General features: G+C 49.5%; 1 protein-coding gene across 5 annotated transcripts in view; it reads left to right on the top strand.

The window, feature by feature from the left end:
* FRMD4A (FERM domain containing 4A) overlaps nucleotides 1–16419 on the top strand; it is a 287785-nt gene that overhangs the window by 239239 nt on the left and 32127 nt on the right. For all 5 annotated transcript variants that reach the window (XM_074869807.1, XM_074869806.1, XM_074869805.1 and 2 more), the window contains exons 12-13: nucleotides 6126–6202; nucleotides 10462–10600. In XM_074869807.1, the coding sequence (XP_074725908.1) occupies nucleotides 6126–6202; nucleotides 10462–10600 (216 nt within the window). The remainder of the gene's footprint in view (nucleotides 1–6125; nucleotides 6203–10461; nucleotides 10601–16419) is intronic.

Here is a 16419-nt window from a genome sequence, read left to right as displayed (position 1 = left end):
TTCGCTGGAGATGTGATTTTCATTGAATTTAAGGCCAAAAAGGGACCGCTCATAACCTCCACCCTGACCTCCTGCATAACTCAGCCCCTAGAATTTTGCTTGCTGTTTTTTTCAGTGGAAGGAATTACATTTCCAAGGAGGAATTTTTTTCTTAGGTTTGTTTTGTCTTTAAACTGCAAAACAAAAGACTCGGGAGTTTGTAGCTGCACTCATGCAAGCTGTGGAAAGTACTGTCATTGTTTAGTTCCATTGTTTAGTACCAGTTTTAGTATCGGAATGTCATCCATGGTTGGCTCTTGCCCATAGCGTAGGCGAGGGAAGGGGTTGCATTTGGGCTGTTAGAAATGTGCCATGTTATTTCCCTGCCTTTCCTAGAAGCCTTTCAGAGCATCCAGTCTGGGTGGTAGTCCATGCATTTGGAGGGATGATTGTTCCTTCTGCATAGTGTGATTTAACAAGGCATTAATCGTCTAAGAAGCTGCAAGACTTGAAGGACTGGGAGACGCCATGTAGGTCAGTAAGTCCAACAGCAATTAAAGTTGGTCATTTATTAGATGCTTAGAATCAAAGAAAAATATAGGTCAAAAAGGCCTCTGGAGGTCTCTAGCCCAACCTTCTGCTCAAAGTTGGGACAACTTCAGAGTTCGATCACATTACTCACAGCTCTAGTATTTGACCACCTTCACTGATTGTTCTGGGTTTTGGGGTTTTTTATATATCTAGTTAGAATTTCACTTGCTGCAGCCCTGAAACCTGTGTCCGTTGCCTCGTACTTTTGCTGGGCACCTCTGAGAAAAGTCTGTCTCCATTTCCTTTGTAAACCCCCTTTAGATCACAAAAGAGAGCAGACAAACAGCAGTTAGATCCTGTGTAGACTTCTGCAGATGGTTTGATTCTGAACAGCCACCAAGCGTGATATCTGAAACCCCTGAGAGCGTGTGCATCGCTGAGTAATCCCATTCTGCCTGTGCCCCATCTCAGGTGCTTCAGGGGAAGACATACACACAGAAAAGGGAAAGAAAACAAGATGCCAAATACCTGGGCATTTATATCTGGTTCTTGATAGACACAATGCAAAATGGTTCACAGTCCCCACGGGGTTGTCCAGCCACAGTGCACACTGCCCAGCTCTGTGCCAAGCCCAGCTCTTCTGGGCACAGCAGGCAGAAGTCAGTATCAGGGACCCAGTACCTCAACCCCAGGAGAGAGAAGCCTGAGAATTATTCCAAAAGGTACTATTTGGGCATGTTTCTCTAGGTACTGTAATCCAGAGAGCACTGTGCACCAACCACCAGTGCTGCCCTTCAGGAACCCTCTCTGTCCTGTCCTTGAGCTGCAGGGCAACACTGGAGCCAGCAACAGCCTCATTACTGCCAAGGGTTCCCAAATGTATGGCACAGTCCCTCCACAGGATACTTGGGCAAGGCTTCCCGAGCACAGAGGGACAGAGCACAGCCCAGTGCCTAGCATAGAGTAACTCAAGCTCCCCACACCTCAGCAAAGTCCAGGTCACCCAGGACATGAGTGACCATGCCAGAAACGCTCCCCAATGTTTCATTCACAGAATACCCTCCCTTCTTTATCAGGAACCTCTGGCATTTTTCAAATGCTCTCACGCTGACCCTACCTCCTGCTGTGTGCAAACTCCACGGCACCAGCCCCACGGTCAATAAAAATGGTAAAAACCTTCTTCAGACTCACATGGCTGAAACGGATGCAGATCCCTGGGCCTCCTCTCCTCCAGGCTCAGCTTAATTAGGGAGCAGCCAGCAAACCACAAGTGTGCTCACAAAAGAAGCTTGCGTCTGAAGGGCTTTGACTGCAGCTCTTTGTAACTAGTCACAAACATCTGGTGCCTGGCAAGCTTGCCTGCCTCTTGGAAGGGTTTTCCAGTGAGAAAATTCCTGTAGCTTGCACCTGAATTCTCTGCAGCACACCGTGCAGCACTCGGATCTCTCCTCTGGCTCCTCTTCTAGGCTGCCAGCTTTGCAAAAAAGCCATTTCTGGCACTGGCTTCTCCACCATAGCCTCCCCACCCACCCACAGTACACATGGTCTGACAGGGAACAATTATTCCCTTGAATGTTTATGGGTTGATAAGCAGTTTTGCAAAATTCAAGTGATAGTGTAGGTTCCAGTTTTATTGGCACGATGAAACAGAGCCCACAGTGGGCACGGTCCCCCCAGAGAAGGAGGGAATAAGAGTAATTCTTTTCTCCTCTTTTAGTAGCCCCGTTCCCTTTCACATGCATGTGAGAGTGTGCAGCTGTGCTCAAAAGCCAGTCTCAGGGAGACTTCCTTAAGTATCTATTGAAGATTAAATGATCTCATGTGCAGCCTGTAATGATGGCCACTACCAAAAATTGTTCCCATCTGAAAGCTGTCCAGTGCTTCATGATCCAAAATGGGCTGCTGACCTCAGAAGAGATCCCAGCGGGCAAACCACCACATCACAGAAACTCAGCCCACCGCAAGCACCACTAATTGTCCCCTTGTCTGCAGGCTCCGAGTGAAGGCAGATACTAAAGGGCAGGGGAACTGTGCTCTCAGCTTGTATTACTGAGGCACTTTAGTCTCCTAAGCCTCATTTCCAGCGTGTTTGGGGACATGCTGTCCCAGTCCCTGCTGTGAGGTACCTTTCGTCTGGCAAAAGTCACTACAGCCCTAATACAACTCCAGTAAAGCCAACACGAATTGTCCCACCCACAAGGGCAGGCGTTGAATTCAGCCCTGCAAACCAACCAAAGACAATCATAAGCCAAACAACCCAAAACCAGACCCAGTCTCGGTGTAGGAAGAGGCAAACCTGCCATGAACATGGATGCTTTGACTCAAACTAGCCCCACAACCAGCACGCATCTGTTGTCACTGCATTTCCGCAAGACTCTGATGAAATTACGACCAGCTCCCTGCTGTGGCTCGTATTCCCCAGTGAAGGTTGCAAGCACCAGTGTGGTAAAAGGATCTTGATGGGTAAAAATTATGCTTCCATTTAAGAAGACCCACTAATGGCACCTTGTGCATCTGTCACTGAATTAACAACATCAATTTGAAACTGTATGTAAGCTGGGCAACTGGTGAAGGGAACAGCTTGCTTACATTAGGAGGTCTGGCTGAAGGGAGACCTTAGGCTTTGTTTCTCCTGAGGGGTTGTGATCAGCTAACAGGAAAGCGGATACTTTTTTGTGGGCATTCACATTTTTGCAGATTGGATTCCTTACGTATAGGAAGGGTGACATGTCTCAGATCAATGTGGGCAAAAGGAGTGGGAGGCTGCAGAATAATATTTGGGGAGCAAGGGGAGAGCAGTTAGAGCAATGGCAAAACACACGTGTATGTTCTGGAGAGCAGGGCTATGGAAAAAAAGACACAAACTCAGGTTGTGGGGTCATTTTCACCCCCTTCCTCCCAAGAGTCTGGATTTGCCTCCTTCCACACCCTGCCAAGAAAAACAAAGAAACTAAATATAAAAATGCCGCGATCTGGGGAGCTGCTCTGTTGCCCAAACCGTAGGTGTCTAATTCCGTTTTAGGCACTGCTAGGGATCCAAGACGTCTGTGTAGGGCTGGCAGATACGCACCAGACCTACACCAGGCTCCCTTCTTCCCTCCTGGGGCAGCAGCCAGGGGCCAGGCAGGGTACCCAGGGGCATGGAAAATGGCACCCGACGCCTACATTTGTGTGTCTGAACAGCCCCCCCAGAGCCCTGTGTGTTTGGACAGTTGGAGTTAATCATCGAAGGGAAACGGAACTGCAGTTAACGAACAGAGCATTGAGGTTTGGTAGCAGAGAGGACAAATAGGAAAGGATTGGAGTACAGGGGACAGTCCGTCAGAGTCCGAGGGAGGAGGATGGAGAGGAGAGTGGCTGCCAGCAGCTCAGAAAAGGCTTTCAAATTCCTTCTGCGCCACGCCGAAGTTTGGTCATAAATGACAACAGGGGACCTGGGGACAGAGGGATATTTTCTGAAGGGTGTGATCTGCTGGTTTTGTAGACTCTTATGTGTTCCACATGTCTGAGCGCCTCCCAAACACGTCCTCTGCACATGCTGTGCAGCACGGCCGCGTTATCCTCCCCGCCTTGCGGACTGGCATCTGGAAGCACGGAGGGATGTTTTTGGCAGCCCACATGGCAGTCTCAGACTTGACCCCAGTTGTTGTCAGTGGGAGTTTAGGCCCAAAACTTCCTTTTTGTGCCTTTGGAGCTCAGCTGCAGCGCTGGGTGCTTGCAGGGGAGACAGACTTCACGTTCAGACCTCAGCTCCTGGCTTAATACTTTCAGCCCACATCTGTCCTCCGTCGGTAAAATAGTGGGTATTTCTGGGCTTCATTTGGTGATTACAACTTTTATGCAGCGATTATTTTTTCCAGTGGAATAAAATAATGTGTAACCCAGCTCTTCAAGCTTCCCATCCCTCCTGGCCCCCTTCACCCCCTACCCTCCTGCAACGCAAGGGTATGGGGCAGCTCAGTGCCCCCCATACCCCACCCTTCCTTCCAAACACCCCCTTACAGAAAGAAAAGAACCCACCCCACCCACCCCCAAAAACCAACTCTTGGTTGGAAACTTTTACAAACACAAATATTTTCAGTTTTGCAAGGAGAAAATTCTGGGTCCTCGCTGTGTTTTATTTTCTCGATTTTTACCTCCACCAGCAGCTTAATCAGTGCAAATCAAATTACGCCTCCTGTTTACTTATCTCCAGAGCGCTGACACTGGCAAGCGGCTTATCTTGGCATGGCAGGAGCCAGCGCCTTCCTTGGGGGTAGGACAGGAACTCCACAGAAGCTGCTTGTAGTGGGAGGAGTATAAATCAGGGAAAGCTCTGCTGGCTCTGCTCCCCAGCAGCGAGGTTACGCTCCCCAAGCTCCGCTGCTTGCTCGGGGCAGCGCAGGGAAGCCGAACTGCGAGATGCCCAGGGGGATGGAGGCTGCCTCCTCCCTGTGGATTAGCAGCCTGGAAGCCAGGGTTTAGATTTTGGTTTACTCATTTGTAAATAGGAGGTGGTGGTGGACCTGTCCATGGCGGTGACGGTGCAGTGGTTTGCAGAGCTGACACGGTGTTTTGCAGTCACCGCGTCCTTCGCGCTGCTTCTGCGGTCAGTCCTCCCTCCCGCCTGGGAGATGGGGATTATTTCACAGCAGAAGTGTGGGGTACAGGGACCACGTGAGTGCATCCCACTGCCCAGGGGCACGGACACTCAGTGGGCAGGCAGAGACCCCCAGGGCTGCCCCATGCTGACTCGGGGGCGAGGGCACGCAGCCAGCACCCGGGAGAGCTGCATTTTCCTCCCGTGACTGCTTCATGCCTCAGTTTCCCCCCTTAGTGCTAGCATTGGCTTTCTCCGGGTGCTGCTTTGAGATGCCCCAACAGGGCAGCCTGTAAAACAGAGGCAGGAGTGTGACTTGCTTATGGCTGCGTTTGGCTCCGCCGGAGCACGCTGGAGCCTTGGGCTTCACCAACACCAGCCTGCCGGCTCTGGGGATCGATCAGCTGCCCCCGCTCGGCTTGTGCTCGCGCGAGTTTTACGCTGATTGCGGGGGTAAAAGCAGGGCTGCGTATCGCACTTCAGGGGAGCAGTGCAAGTTGCCCCCATGGGGCCGTTACCTGCTCGTCCAGGCCACCAGTTGCCCCCATGGGGCTCTCACCTGCCCAGCCAGGCCACCTCCGCCCCCCGAGGTCTGCCCTGCACACCTTGCCCGAGGCTCCTGTGCCAGAGCCCAGCACACACCAGCTGCCAGCCCTCGAAGGAGAAAGTCCCCGAATCCCGATTTTCCCGTGACTTGAAGCAAAAAAAAACCCGAATCCCGATTTTCTCGTGGCTTGCATATGTTCAAACCGTATTTCGCCCTGCAAAGTAAAACCAGCGCCCTCCCCCGCTTCCCCCCCAGCACCGAGCCCGCCGCAGGCAGCGGGGGCCGGGCGGGAAGGAGCCGCCCGCCCCCGGGGCTGCCCCGCAGCTGCTGGGCGGGACGCGGGGCCGAGCCGAGCCGGGCCGAGCCGAGCCGGGGCGGAGCGGAGCGGAGCGGGGCAGCCCCGCCGCAGCGCCGGGAGGAAGCGGCGCGGCGGGCAGGGCTGGGCAAGGGACTGCGCGGAGACGCCTCATCCTCTTCTTCTCCCCGCAGATCTTCCAATGGAGGCAGCTGGAGAACCTCTATTTCCGCGAGAAGAAGTTCTCCGTGGAGGTGCACGACCCGCGCAGGTGAGCAGCGAGGCGAGACGAGCCGGGCTGAGCCGTGCCGAGCCGGGCTGAGCGGTGCTGAGCCAGGCTGAGCCGAGCCAAGCCGAGCCGAGCTGGTCTAGCCGCGCCGAGCTGCGCGTTACAGCGCCAAGCTGGGCTTTGCAGCGCCGAGCCGGGGTGAGCCGTGCCGAGCCGGGCTAGCCGTGCTGAGCCACGCTGAGCCGTGCCGAGCCGGGCTTTGCAGCGCCGAGTCGGGTCGTGGCGAGCCCGCTCCCCCCACCGCTGTGCGGGACTTGCTGCGCTTGGTAGCTGGGGAAACCGTAAGCAAGGGGCAGCGGGTACCAAGCTGGGGACTGCTGCTTCCTTCCAGTGGGACATTTTGGACTCGAGTGGGTGTTTTTGAGGATGTGTTTCCCCTCAGCTCCTAGCGGTTTTTTTTTTTTTCCTTCCCTCTATTTGGCACCTTCTGACCCCCGGGGCTGAGCAGCTCAGGTGCCCCAGCTGCGGTGCCAGTAACCCCCGTGTGTGGAAGGGGGGTTGCCTTGTCCCTGTGTTGCACTTGGAGCCTGGAGATGGGCGCCAGATTTTGTACTCACATGCTTCCTTGTAAATAAATATTCAGTAGCACAACTGAAAGGAATGGCACAGTACCAGAGGTTTACTGGCACTCTGGATGGAAGCCCATCTCAAGTCTTTTTGGCACAGGAGTCTTTTTTTTCTTACTTTAAAGACCTAACGTAGGAACGAGAGTTCAAGTGACTGTGCTGCATCTAATCACTACATTCTGCACCCTTTGCTCGTTTGTGTTAGTGGATGGTTAGGGCAGACAGTGACTAGTGGGTATATTGCTCTGTAAGTTGTTCTCGCTAAAAGCAATGTCCCACTTGCAAAGTAGGTGTGAATACAGCTGATGGAAACCAGCTCTCTTCCCAGACCGATTTGATGTGCTGCTGGTAGTAGCGTGTTTTGCTGATCACTCAGCTGTGATCCTGTTTCACCTGTTTCCCGTGCCTATCTGTGTACTAATATATGTACTTTTATTAAGGGAAGTTTGCATGCAGTTTCTGCGTGTATTTGCCCTGATATGAACATGGTCACACCAATACAACGGGTGCTTGTTTCCATCAGTGCATTTTGTTAAAGCTAAAACTGAGTAGGGCAGCTCGTATCATTGTGCAGCTCCAGGTCAGCAGAGCCTTAAAGCATCTGCTTAATATTAAGCATGTAAATAGTCGCATGAAATCTAGCAGAGCAAATTCCCAAAGTTGAGAATACGCTGGAAGATCTTCCAGCACCGGGAGCTGGGGGTGGTGTACTCCTTCCCCCACCAAGCCTCCAGCAGCAGACGAAGCGTCAGAAACGTGTGCTGTGAGCAACCAGCAGTGAGAAGCCCCTAAACGCCCAGGCTGGCCATTTCCTGGAAGCAGCAATTGCAAAAAGAAGAAATCAGATCCCTCTGGGATGTTAAAATCATGATGATATTTGCAACTCAGTGTCATGCATGAAATGTGACCGCACAGAGGAACCTCTTCTGTCTCATTTGTATTTAGATGATAGGAATTACTGACACAGAAGAGCTTCCGTTTTTTATTCCGTTGCATTGTTTCTCTGAATCAAGACCAGGAGGACAAAACCCTATCCCAGCTTGTCAGCCTGGTACTTTCTCACTACAAGGGAATTAATTTGGTTGATTTTCATATCTAGAGAGTACCACCATCCAGGTCGAACTGGTACTCTGGCTGTAAGGCAGCAAGGCACATTGCAGTGGCGTGGTAGGAACACAGCTCGGGTTGTAGTCTCCCAGCCAAGTGGGATGGACTCCTGCGAGGAGTTGTTCAGCGTGTGGAGGCGGAGGAGTAGCCAGCACAGTGCTCTCTCCACATTCCTCTCTGTGTAGCCAAACCAGAGCCTGAGTCAGCGAAGCCACAGTCGCAGGAGAGCAAGCACGGCTCCGTGGCTGTGGCCAGGGCTGGGCAGCACAATGTATGGTTTTTAATCCCTGCCTCTGCCCGTGGCTTCCTGTCCCCAACAAGCCATTTAACCTCTCTTCATCGCGGTTACTTATCCCGTAAAGGAAGGAAATGATGTTTTAGGGGGTAACAACAGGGTTAATTCCACAGCACATGTGGAGGGAGGTCATGGAAAAAACACCCATGGGCCATCTCTCACAGGTCCCCAAAAGACAGCTGTGAAAAGCAAGTCCACAGTTCTGACCAGCAAAGCCTGCAGACTTTCTAACAGGGTGTGTGGTTTTGATGGGAAACACATACAGATCCCAAAAAGAAAAAAAATTGGAAATCACTGCTTTTAGGATGAGATGAATGGCTTGCAAAATATGTTTCTGAGAGTTCAAAACTAGTAACTGCATTTGAACTGAATAGGATGACGCCAGAATTAAGGCTTTAGCCCATGTTTGAGTGCCTTAATGCCTTAGAGCCTTATATGCCAATAGTGGTTTGTGTCCCTTAAACCAACACAAAACATCCAGAGTTGGATCCCCTCTCCAGCCTCAACTCAAGAGCACCTCCCAGCACAGCCTTCATTCCCTGTCCAGTGACAGGGATGAGGCAGCCCAGCATCATCCTCATTAGGACCGTCAGCCCCCATCCTGTTGCATCCCTGGAGAGTTTTCTGACAAGAGCAGTACTCAGAATGGGACAAGGTCTTCTGCTCCAGTCACATGGAAAGGACTCAGCACAGGGTAACACTGAAACATGAGATCCCAGTTGTCTCAGACCTTGTTTGCATTGGCTGCGGCTGTTTTCTCAGAGAAATTTCACTGCAATTTGTAGCTTCACAATTTGGCTTTAGCACATTTTGCAGCACTGAAAAGGCCCAGAAAGCTTTCAGCCTTCTCCCAGGCTGAACCTGGTCAGCAGTTCCCATTTTGCTTCAGAGTTTTGCTTTTCTTTCATTCTTGGCTCTATCACAACTTTCTTTGACTGTGTGCCTCCCCTCCCCATGTTAACCTCCAATTTTGGAGAGGGTGGTAGCCCACAGGCACCAGAGGAGAGGTGGCTAGTGCAGGTGCAGGAGGGGAACCACTTCCTTAGCAGGCATGAGGACTTCTGAGTGCTGGTAAAAGAGTCAACCATCCCTTGCACTGCCCAGTAGAGCTCCTGGGCTGTCCTGCAGTGTCACCTGCACATCTGCATCGCACAGTGCCTGCTGGCTATGGACTGTGGCAACCCCTGTGTAGCACACCCTGCTCCCCAGGCTCTCTTGCACTGGCCCCTTTTCACCATCCATGTCCCAATGTGAAAGGTTGTAACAAAAGTGTCACATTTCTGAGCTAACCTCTGTACCCGTGCTCACGTTCTTTTCATAATGGTACTCCACCACGAGACTCTTCTTAACAGGCTGGAGGGGAGGACTTCATTTATTTGGGGCTCTGTAGATCAGTGGCTTGGTTTACTACAGCCAGTGCTACATCTCTGCAGTGGGGGTTGTTCTGCAGACCAGGACACTGTGAGCCTGTGTGTGCCAGTGTTAGGGGCTCTGATGGTGGGGTTAGAGTTGAGGGGTGGGGAGGAATAATCAAGTGGTTTTGAACAGCTGTGAAAGCATGGGGAAACCTAACCTGTGTTTTTTGCTAATATTTGAGGACAATTGGGAGTCCCAGAGAGGAAACATTTAGCTCTTATTTTTCCTGTTTTTATATTCACTCAGCTAATCGCTGAGTAACATTCTTCTCTCCAGGGCACTAGGCAGCCCTCTGCAAGCCTCCCAACTCCCCTTTCCCATACCACGTGGCAAGTCCTGCTAATCTGTTTACAACTGGGGAAATCAAGGTACCTGAAGAGTTTCTCCCACATTGTCTAAAGCAGCCACTGATCCTGTGGATCTTTAGTTGTCACCTGGGTCCTAATATTTGAGAGTCACCGTCCAAAGCCAGAGATAGTGGAGGGTGTGAAGACTTGGCCTCAGCATGTGATGAGACACAGAGGATTCACGCATGCTTTGGCATTGGTGACTCCCCTGGGACAGGTAGCAGGTCAGCATCAGCTCAGCCAAACCCAGGAATACTGTCTGAACTGGACAAACTGGATGATGTTTACTGTTAGTCCTCTGGAGCTTGCTAACTTGAGTTATTAAAGTAAATGCTCTCCTGGCTTGAATAGCTATTTATTGCTGCTCTCTAAGCATTTTTTCCCATTAGCACAAGAGTGTGCACAGTAAAGACAGCAGCTTTTACTATGAGGTCTGTGATAGGTTCTCCCACAGAAAACAATCTGAGGAAACCTTGGTGTAACCCCAGTTCATTCTTTTCTCCTCTCCAGGGCATCTGTGACTAGGAGGACTTTTGGACATAGTGGCATCGCTGTGCATACGTGGTACGCCTGTCCAGCACTAATAAAGTCTATCTGGGCTATGGCCATTAGTCAACATCAGTTCTACCTGGACAGAAAGCAAAGCAAGGTAAGCATGTTGGAGGTGGGAAGTGCATGTTGCAGTGGGTGAGTCCTTCTCACTCCCCACAGTCCCAGCAAGGTGGCTCCTTTCCTGCCCTCCCTTTCCACTTCAGATCAAAAAAAGGCAAATTGACTCAAAATATCTGCTGGCTTTGGCCAAATTGAGGGAATTTGTATCGAGTTCATGTCTATGGGAGTGAGGATTGAGGGAAAGGTTGTGCTGAACTGCGGCCAAATTGGAGGAGCTAAAGTTTGCAAGCAGGTAGGGTCCTGTCGCTGTCTGGATTGTTTCCACATGTCTTCTGGTTCTTGAACTCTGTCATAAAGTTAGGGCAGCTTCCAATAACTGAGTTCAAAGTAGCTTCACACTCTATACCTGTTTCTGAATACTTCGTGCTGTCTCTTGTTTTTTTACTATCATATGTTCACAGAGATGAGGGGTAGGGATATTACTTCTCTCTCCACACAGAATCTCACAACAGAAGGGGGACAGGATGCTGACTGCCTTGCCTTACAAGAAACTGTCCTGATGTGGTGCTGCACAAAGGACCACTCAATACACAAAAGAAACCACCTTGAAACCAGAGGAGTGTGTGTTCTCCCTCTAATTCCTTTCATCAACAGTAACTTTAGGCATACCCGGAGCAGCAGGAGATTGCTTTGATCACTTTGAGATCACTTTGAGAGAGAAGAGAGACTTCTCATGCAGACACCCCTCTCCATATGAGCATGCTGATGTAAAACTTTACAGAGAAGATAGAGTGGGTAGCTTCTTACACTGCTGCCAGTATCGCCCCCCATCAGTGGTCAGATGGCAGGAATATGCAGGGTGATACTCCTCCGAATGGCTGAAGCAATCTTTAACATCTTGCTATTGCTAAAAGCACTACCTGCATTTTTACGCAGGGCCTGCTCCCTCCCTTGCACAGGCCCTGGCCCTGTCAGGTCCCTTCATGAGCCAGTTCAGCCCACTAAACTGGCAGAAAAATATTTCTTTTTCCTGTTTTTCTTTGCTGCATTATTTTTCTGCCAGTTAAATGAACTGGACTGGCTTGCTGAAATTATGTGAAGGGCCATCAGTGTGCTATTAGTCCAGCTCACTCTAAACCCTTCTGACATTGCTTTCCGCAATCATGATCTCTGTGACTTTACTGTAAGAGTGGGTTAGGACTTTCAGATGCCTTGGGCAGAACACCTGGTTATGCTCACTTTGGCCATGTCCCATCTAATGCAAAAAACCAGGATTCGTCTTAGTTGCTGTAAACTGTATTGAATTTAGGGGTGGGGCTTACTTCCCACCCCTGCCTAAGTGCCAGCTGTGAATGTGAACAAGATTGCACGCTCACCTGATACCAAGTAGTGCTTTCCTGTCCCCCTCCTCTGCTCAGCACCACCAGGACAATGTATAGTCTGTTTTGCTCTCAACAAAAACAACTCAGCAAACAAACAGAAATCTTTTTTTTACTTTTAGCCAGATGGATTTGCTGATCTAGCTGCAAGGTATTTAGGTCACAAGCAACCAACAAACAAAAGGAGATTCCCTCCTCCTCCCATTCCTTTGGTAAGAAACTGGGTCTCTTAAATGCCTAGGACTTCCCTTCAGTGACTTCTTTTGTTGTTGGCAGATTGTGTTTCAATCTGATCTCCCCTCTCTCACACTCCTACAGACAGCACCACCCACCAGCCCTCGTTTGTCAACCTGTCACGTCTGTGACCATGTCAGTGTGCTTTGTCACAATAATCCTGGTGGTCATGCTGAGGCTTTGAAGTTAAGGCATACAGATATTTTTGTCCCTTTCTCTTAAGGAAGCTGATATTTTATTCTGTTGTCCTCGTCTTTGACATGACACCATCAAGATTGATAGATCCATCAGTCTTAATTGATCTGTTCAGTTCATCCTGCTGATCACTTCAGGGTGCTGTACTCATGTGCGCTTCACTTTTGAAAACCAGTAAAACATATTCCAGACTGGGGCGATGTGAAATGTCTTCGTTTCAGCTGTCAAGGGCTTAGACAAACATTTATTTGAGTTTCAGGTCGCATGGGTTTGCATCCCCTTAAATCTCAGCCCCCACTTCAGTTGAATCCCCAACTTCAAAGCAGAACTTCGATATTCCTTTCTTTCATGTCCAAACTTGGCATTTCATATCGTTTTGACAAAAGAAAAAAAAATAAAAACAAACTTAGAAGAAAAGGCCTGCTGGAGCTCACTGCAGCTGAGCCTTCACTCCAGTGATGTAGATTAGATGGCAGGAGATATGACATAGTGATAAAGCAAGATGGAACTCCCCGTTTGTCACATAACGGGGCACCAGTTGAATTTGGACATTTTGCACAGCTCCACTGGAAAACCCCCTTCACGTGATTTTAAAAAGAAATAAAATCAGATTTGCCTAGATTTTGAGCCTTTTGCAAGGAAGAGAGGTCCCAGCCTTCTTTGCAGCCTCACTCTGCATTGAACTCCTGCCAGCTCGCCGAGTTCCCAGCATCTCACTCCCTGCTGATCTGTCTCTGTCTCTCCCTACAATCGAAGCGTAACATGGAGACTGAAAAGATCCCCAGCTTTCCAGTGAACATGCCAGCGTGCAGAACTCCTGTCAGCTTCCCTTTTTTTCAGGAGACAGATGCAGCAGGACTTCAAGGCATGTCTTTGCTCCGTTGACTGCACTGAGTCAATCAAACATTTGGCCTAGAAGCCTTGAGAAGGCCCATTTTGTGGGAATTTCCAACAGCACGTTCCTCCAAGCACGAGGCTTTTTGGCTGAATGAACCGATAGAAAATAGGCCAAGGGTTTCAAAAAATCACCTGCAGCAAAGCCCCATCACTGCAAGCAAGAGGGATAAATTCATCCCTAGTATCCATCTACTCTTGCATTGCACTGTTGGATTTTTCTTCACCCTCTGACCCTGTCAGAACAACACTGGGGATCAGTTTGGCCCCATGCTTTGAAATGACTCATGAATGAGCCAGTCTCCCTCCATGTAAATGAGATTTGGCAGGTCTGTGCTAAGTGCTTTAAAATTTTTGAGCCTGGAGGGACTGCAGGGCCCAAGGGAGAGCTAATGGGATGTAATCTAGCTTTCCACTATTGTGCTGTCAGTACAAAGTCTAGCCCAGGCCTTGCGCTGGCTGCTGCTCAGTGGCCTGTATGAAATGAGCTGTTGGTCTGATTCCTGCCACTGATGAGTGGCTGTCCAAAGCACAAGACCACCCGACGCTGATTGGCATTGCTGTAGGGAGCAGAGGCAGCAGGGATTGAGCAGCATGGAAAATTAACCCCATTCCTTTCGGGAGATGCGTTATCCCCACTGTTTAGAGCAGGACACCATTAGCACAACTGTGATGGGTCTAAAGCCTTCTATGGCTTCAGCAGGTTTGGATTGTACCATCTGTGGAGGAAGCTCACTCTGCCCTGCTGATCCCCCATCTGCTCGCTTCTGGTTTGTCTTTCCTCTCTCCTGGCTCCTGGGATGCCAGGCTTTGGTCTTGTAATTTTTTTCATTTGCCCTATGTAGGGCACACTTCCAGCTGCTGCTGGCTTGGCATGCCGGCCAGGACCACAACGGCATCCAGCTGCATTGCCTTTACTCAGCATTTTAGTTGGTGCCTAGTCAAACAGGTAGGGCCAGAGTGTGCCCTAATTTGCAGGCTGAATATGAGTGGAAATAAACTACGGGGCTTCTCGCTATCCTACAGATACAGGAAAACCACTGCCTCGCAGAGCAAGAGGGCACGATCTGTCTGTGCAGACTTGGAGTTTGTACCTTTCCTAGACATCTGCTGCAAGGACTCAGTATATTGGGTGAGGCAGATACTGAGTTTGATCAGTACGGCTGTTCCCAGGGTTATACAAGGTATGCATAGCCCTACATATATGGATTATAACTGGGTTAGGTTATAACCCAGCATATATACACCTGCAGGGGATAAATCACCAGGACAGCAGCAGTCTGGAGACTTGTTACCTCCAAAGATCTGGCATCGCTCAGGCTCCTTATCAAGACTTCAGTAGCAGGAAATCGCATGAGATAAAAACAGTGACTTTCCTCTTCACCTAGAACTAACCTTCCAGAGCTATTTGGAGAAATGTTTCACAGACCTTGTTCCTGACCCGAAATGTCCTATCCAAGTCAGATCCAAGAAGCTAAAAGAGTGCTATCCTTCTCCTGGGGGCTGATTTTGGGGAGGAGCGGCTGGAAATGAGAAATGTCTAACTGATTGTAGCATTAGTTTTAGAGGGTCAGTGCTGGTTGCCTGATCCGATTCTGACATCTGGGTAGCTAATTCAGCCTCTGCACTCAAATGAGTAAGAGCACAAACCCTATTCTTGGAGTTGTGGAAATAAGCTTGTGAGGCATTTGGGTACCTCTGAATGGTAGTGGTGGAGCCTATAAATACCCAAGAATATTAAATTATGATAGTACTTCTGAGGATGTTTTCAGTGTAAGGCTCTCCCAGTGCTGTCTTCATTTGCAGTCTTAAATTAATCTTAAAAATACAGTGTGCAACAGGGAGACATTTTACTTCACTTATTATTTCACTGATGTGCAAACAGAGGCAGGGATCGCCAAGAACTTAACCTTAAGCATCTTACCCAAAGCCCCACAGCAAATCAGTAACAGAGCTAAGAGTAAAGCTCAGTGTGGTGAACATTCAGCCATCAATTCAGCCTTAGTTGTTAAACTGCATTCTGCTTCCTGAGGATATGAAATAACACTGAAAATGCTGTCATGGCAAGCATTTCTTGTAGTCCCATCTCATGTTAGTTCCAGTGGGAACAGATCACACCCTGGTATGTGAACATCAATCAGTTTCTGATTTGTTAGCACTGTGATGATGTGCCCATCACCTGAACTGTACAACTAGGACTGAGAGTCAGTTCTGACCTTGAGAAGATGCAGACATGAATGCTCAGGTGATCCTGAACTGGGGCTTCACCACTTTTTGGAACAAAAGTCTTTGTGCAGCTGGAGAGCCTTGGCACAATGCACCAACAGTTTTCTGGGTCCTGGGAAATCAAAACTGCAGGTCAGTGGCCCTGCGAGGCCAGGCTAAGTGAAGCTCAGCAGTACAGGGCTTGCAAGGTTTGGGAGATGGGCTGAGCTCCAAGTGCCATCCACCCGTGGCTGAGGAGCTCACCTGAGGGTCAGCGAGCAAGACACTGATTTCCAGGTTGGAGATGAAATAGCAGTCATCTTCGTGTGCCGTGTTACAGACAGCGAGCTTCTTCCTGGTTGTCAGTTCTCTCCTTGTTAGCATGGCTTGTTACCTGAACCAAATTCAACAACCAATACATAAAATAGAGCTCAGAGTATAAGCATTAGTTCAGAAGAGGCAGAAGAAAATTTTCGATGGGGACAGATTATTCCACAATGGCTTAATGAAACATTTCCTTGTATTTTTTTCTGAAAAAATATTTTGGAGATGACCCCAGTCAGAAATGAGATAGAGGACTAGAGAAGGTTGTTCTGATGTGGCAGTTGCTGTTTTAAGGTGATCCTAAGGCTATACTGGTCAGAAAAAGGACTGAAAAGGACTGAAAACTTTTTGTGGCCACCCAAGACACCCTTATATGTAGGGTTCTTCTTCCCAGTAGTGCTAGGAATATAACTGAAGGGCCATCCCCAGCAACTTTGATCAGTGTCCTTGATCCTCTTGTTCATGTGAAACACCCACTAGAGACTGTCAGGAGAATGGACTGGAGACAGATGGTGAGCTACTGACAGTGGGGTTTGTATTGCAGAGGCAAGGCAGCCACTGGGACTGAGTGAGCCCAACCCTGAAAGCAGTTGCTGTACTCATTTCATTGCTCAGTGCTGCTAGC

Source organism: Strix uralensis, chromosome 5 (genome assembly GCF_047716275.1).
Source record: "Strix uralensis isolate ZFMK-TIS-50842 chromosome 5, bStrUra1, whole genome shotgun sequence".
Classification (NCBI taxonomy): domain Eukaryota; kingdom Metazoa; phylum Chordata; class Aves; order Strigiformes; family Strigidae; genus Strix; species Strix uralensis.
The sequence above is the reverse complement of the archived record's forward strand: the minus strand, read 5'-3'. Positions and strand labels throughout refer to the sequence as shown.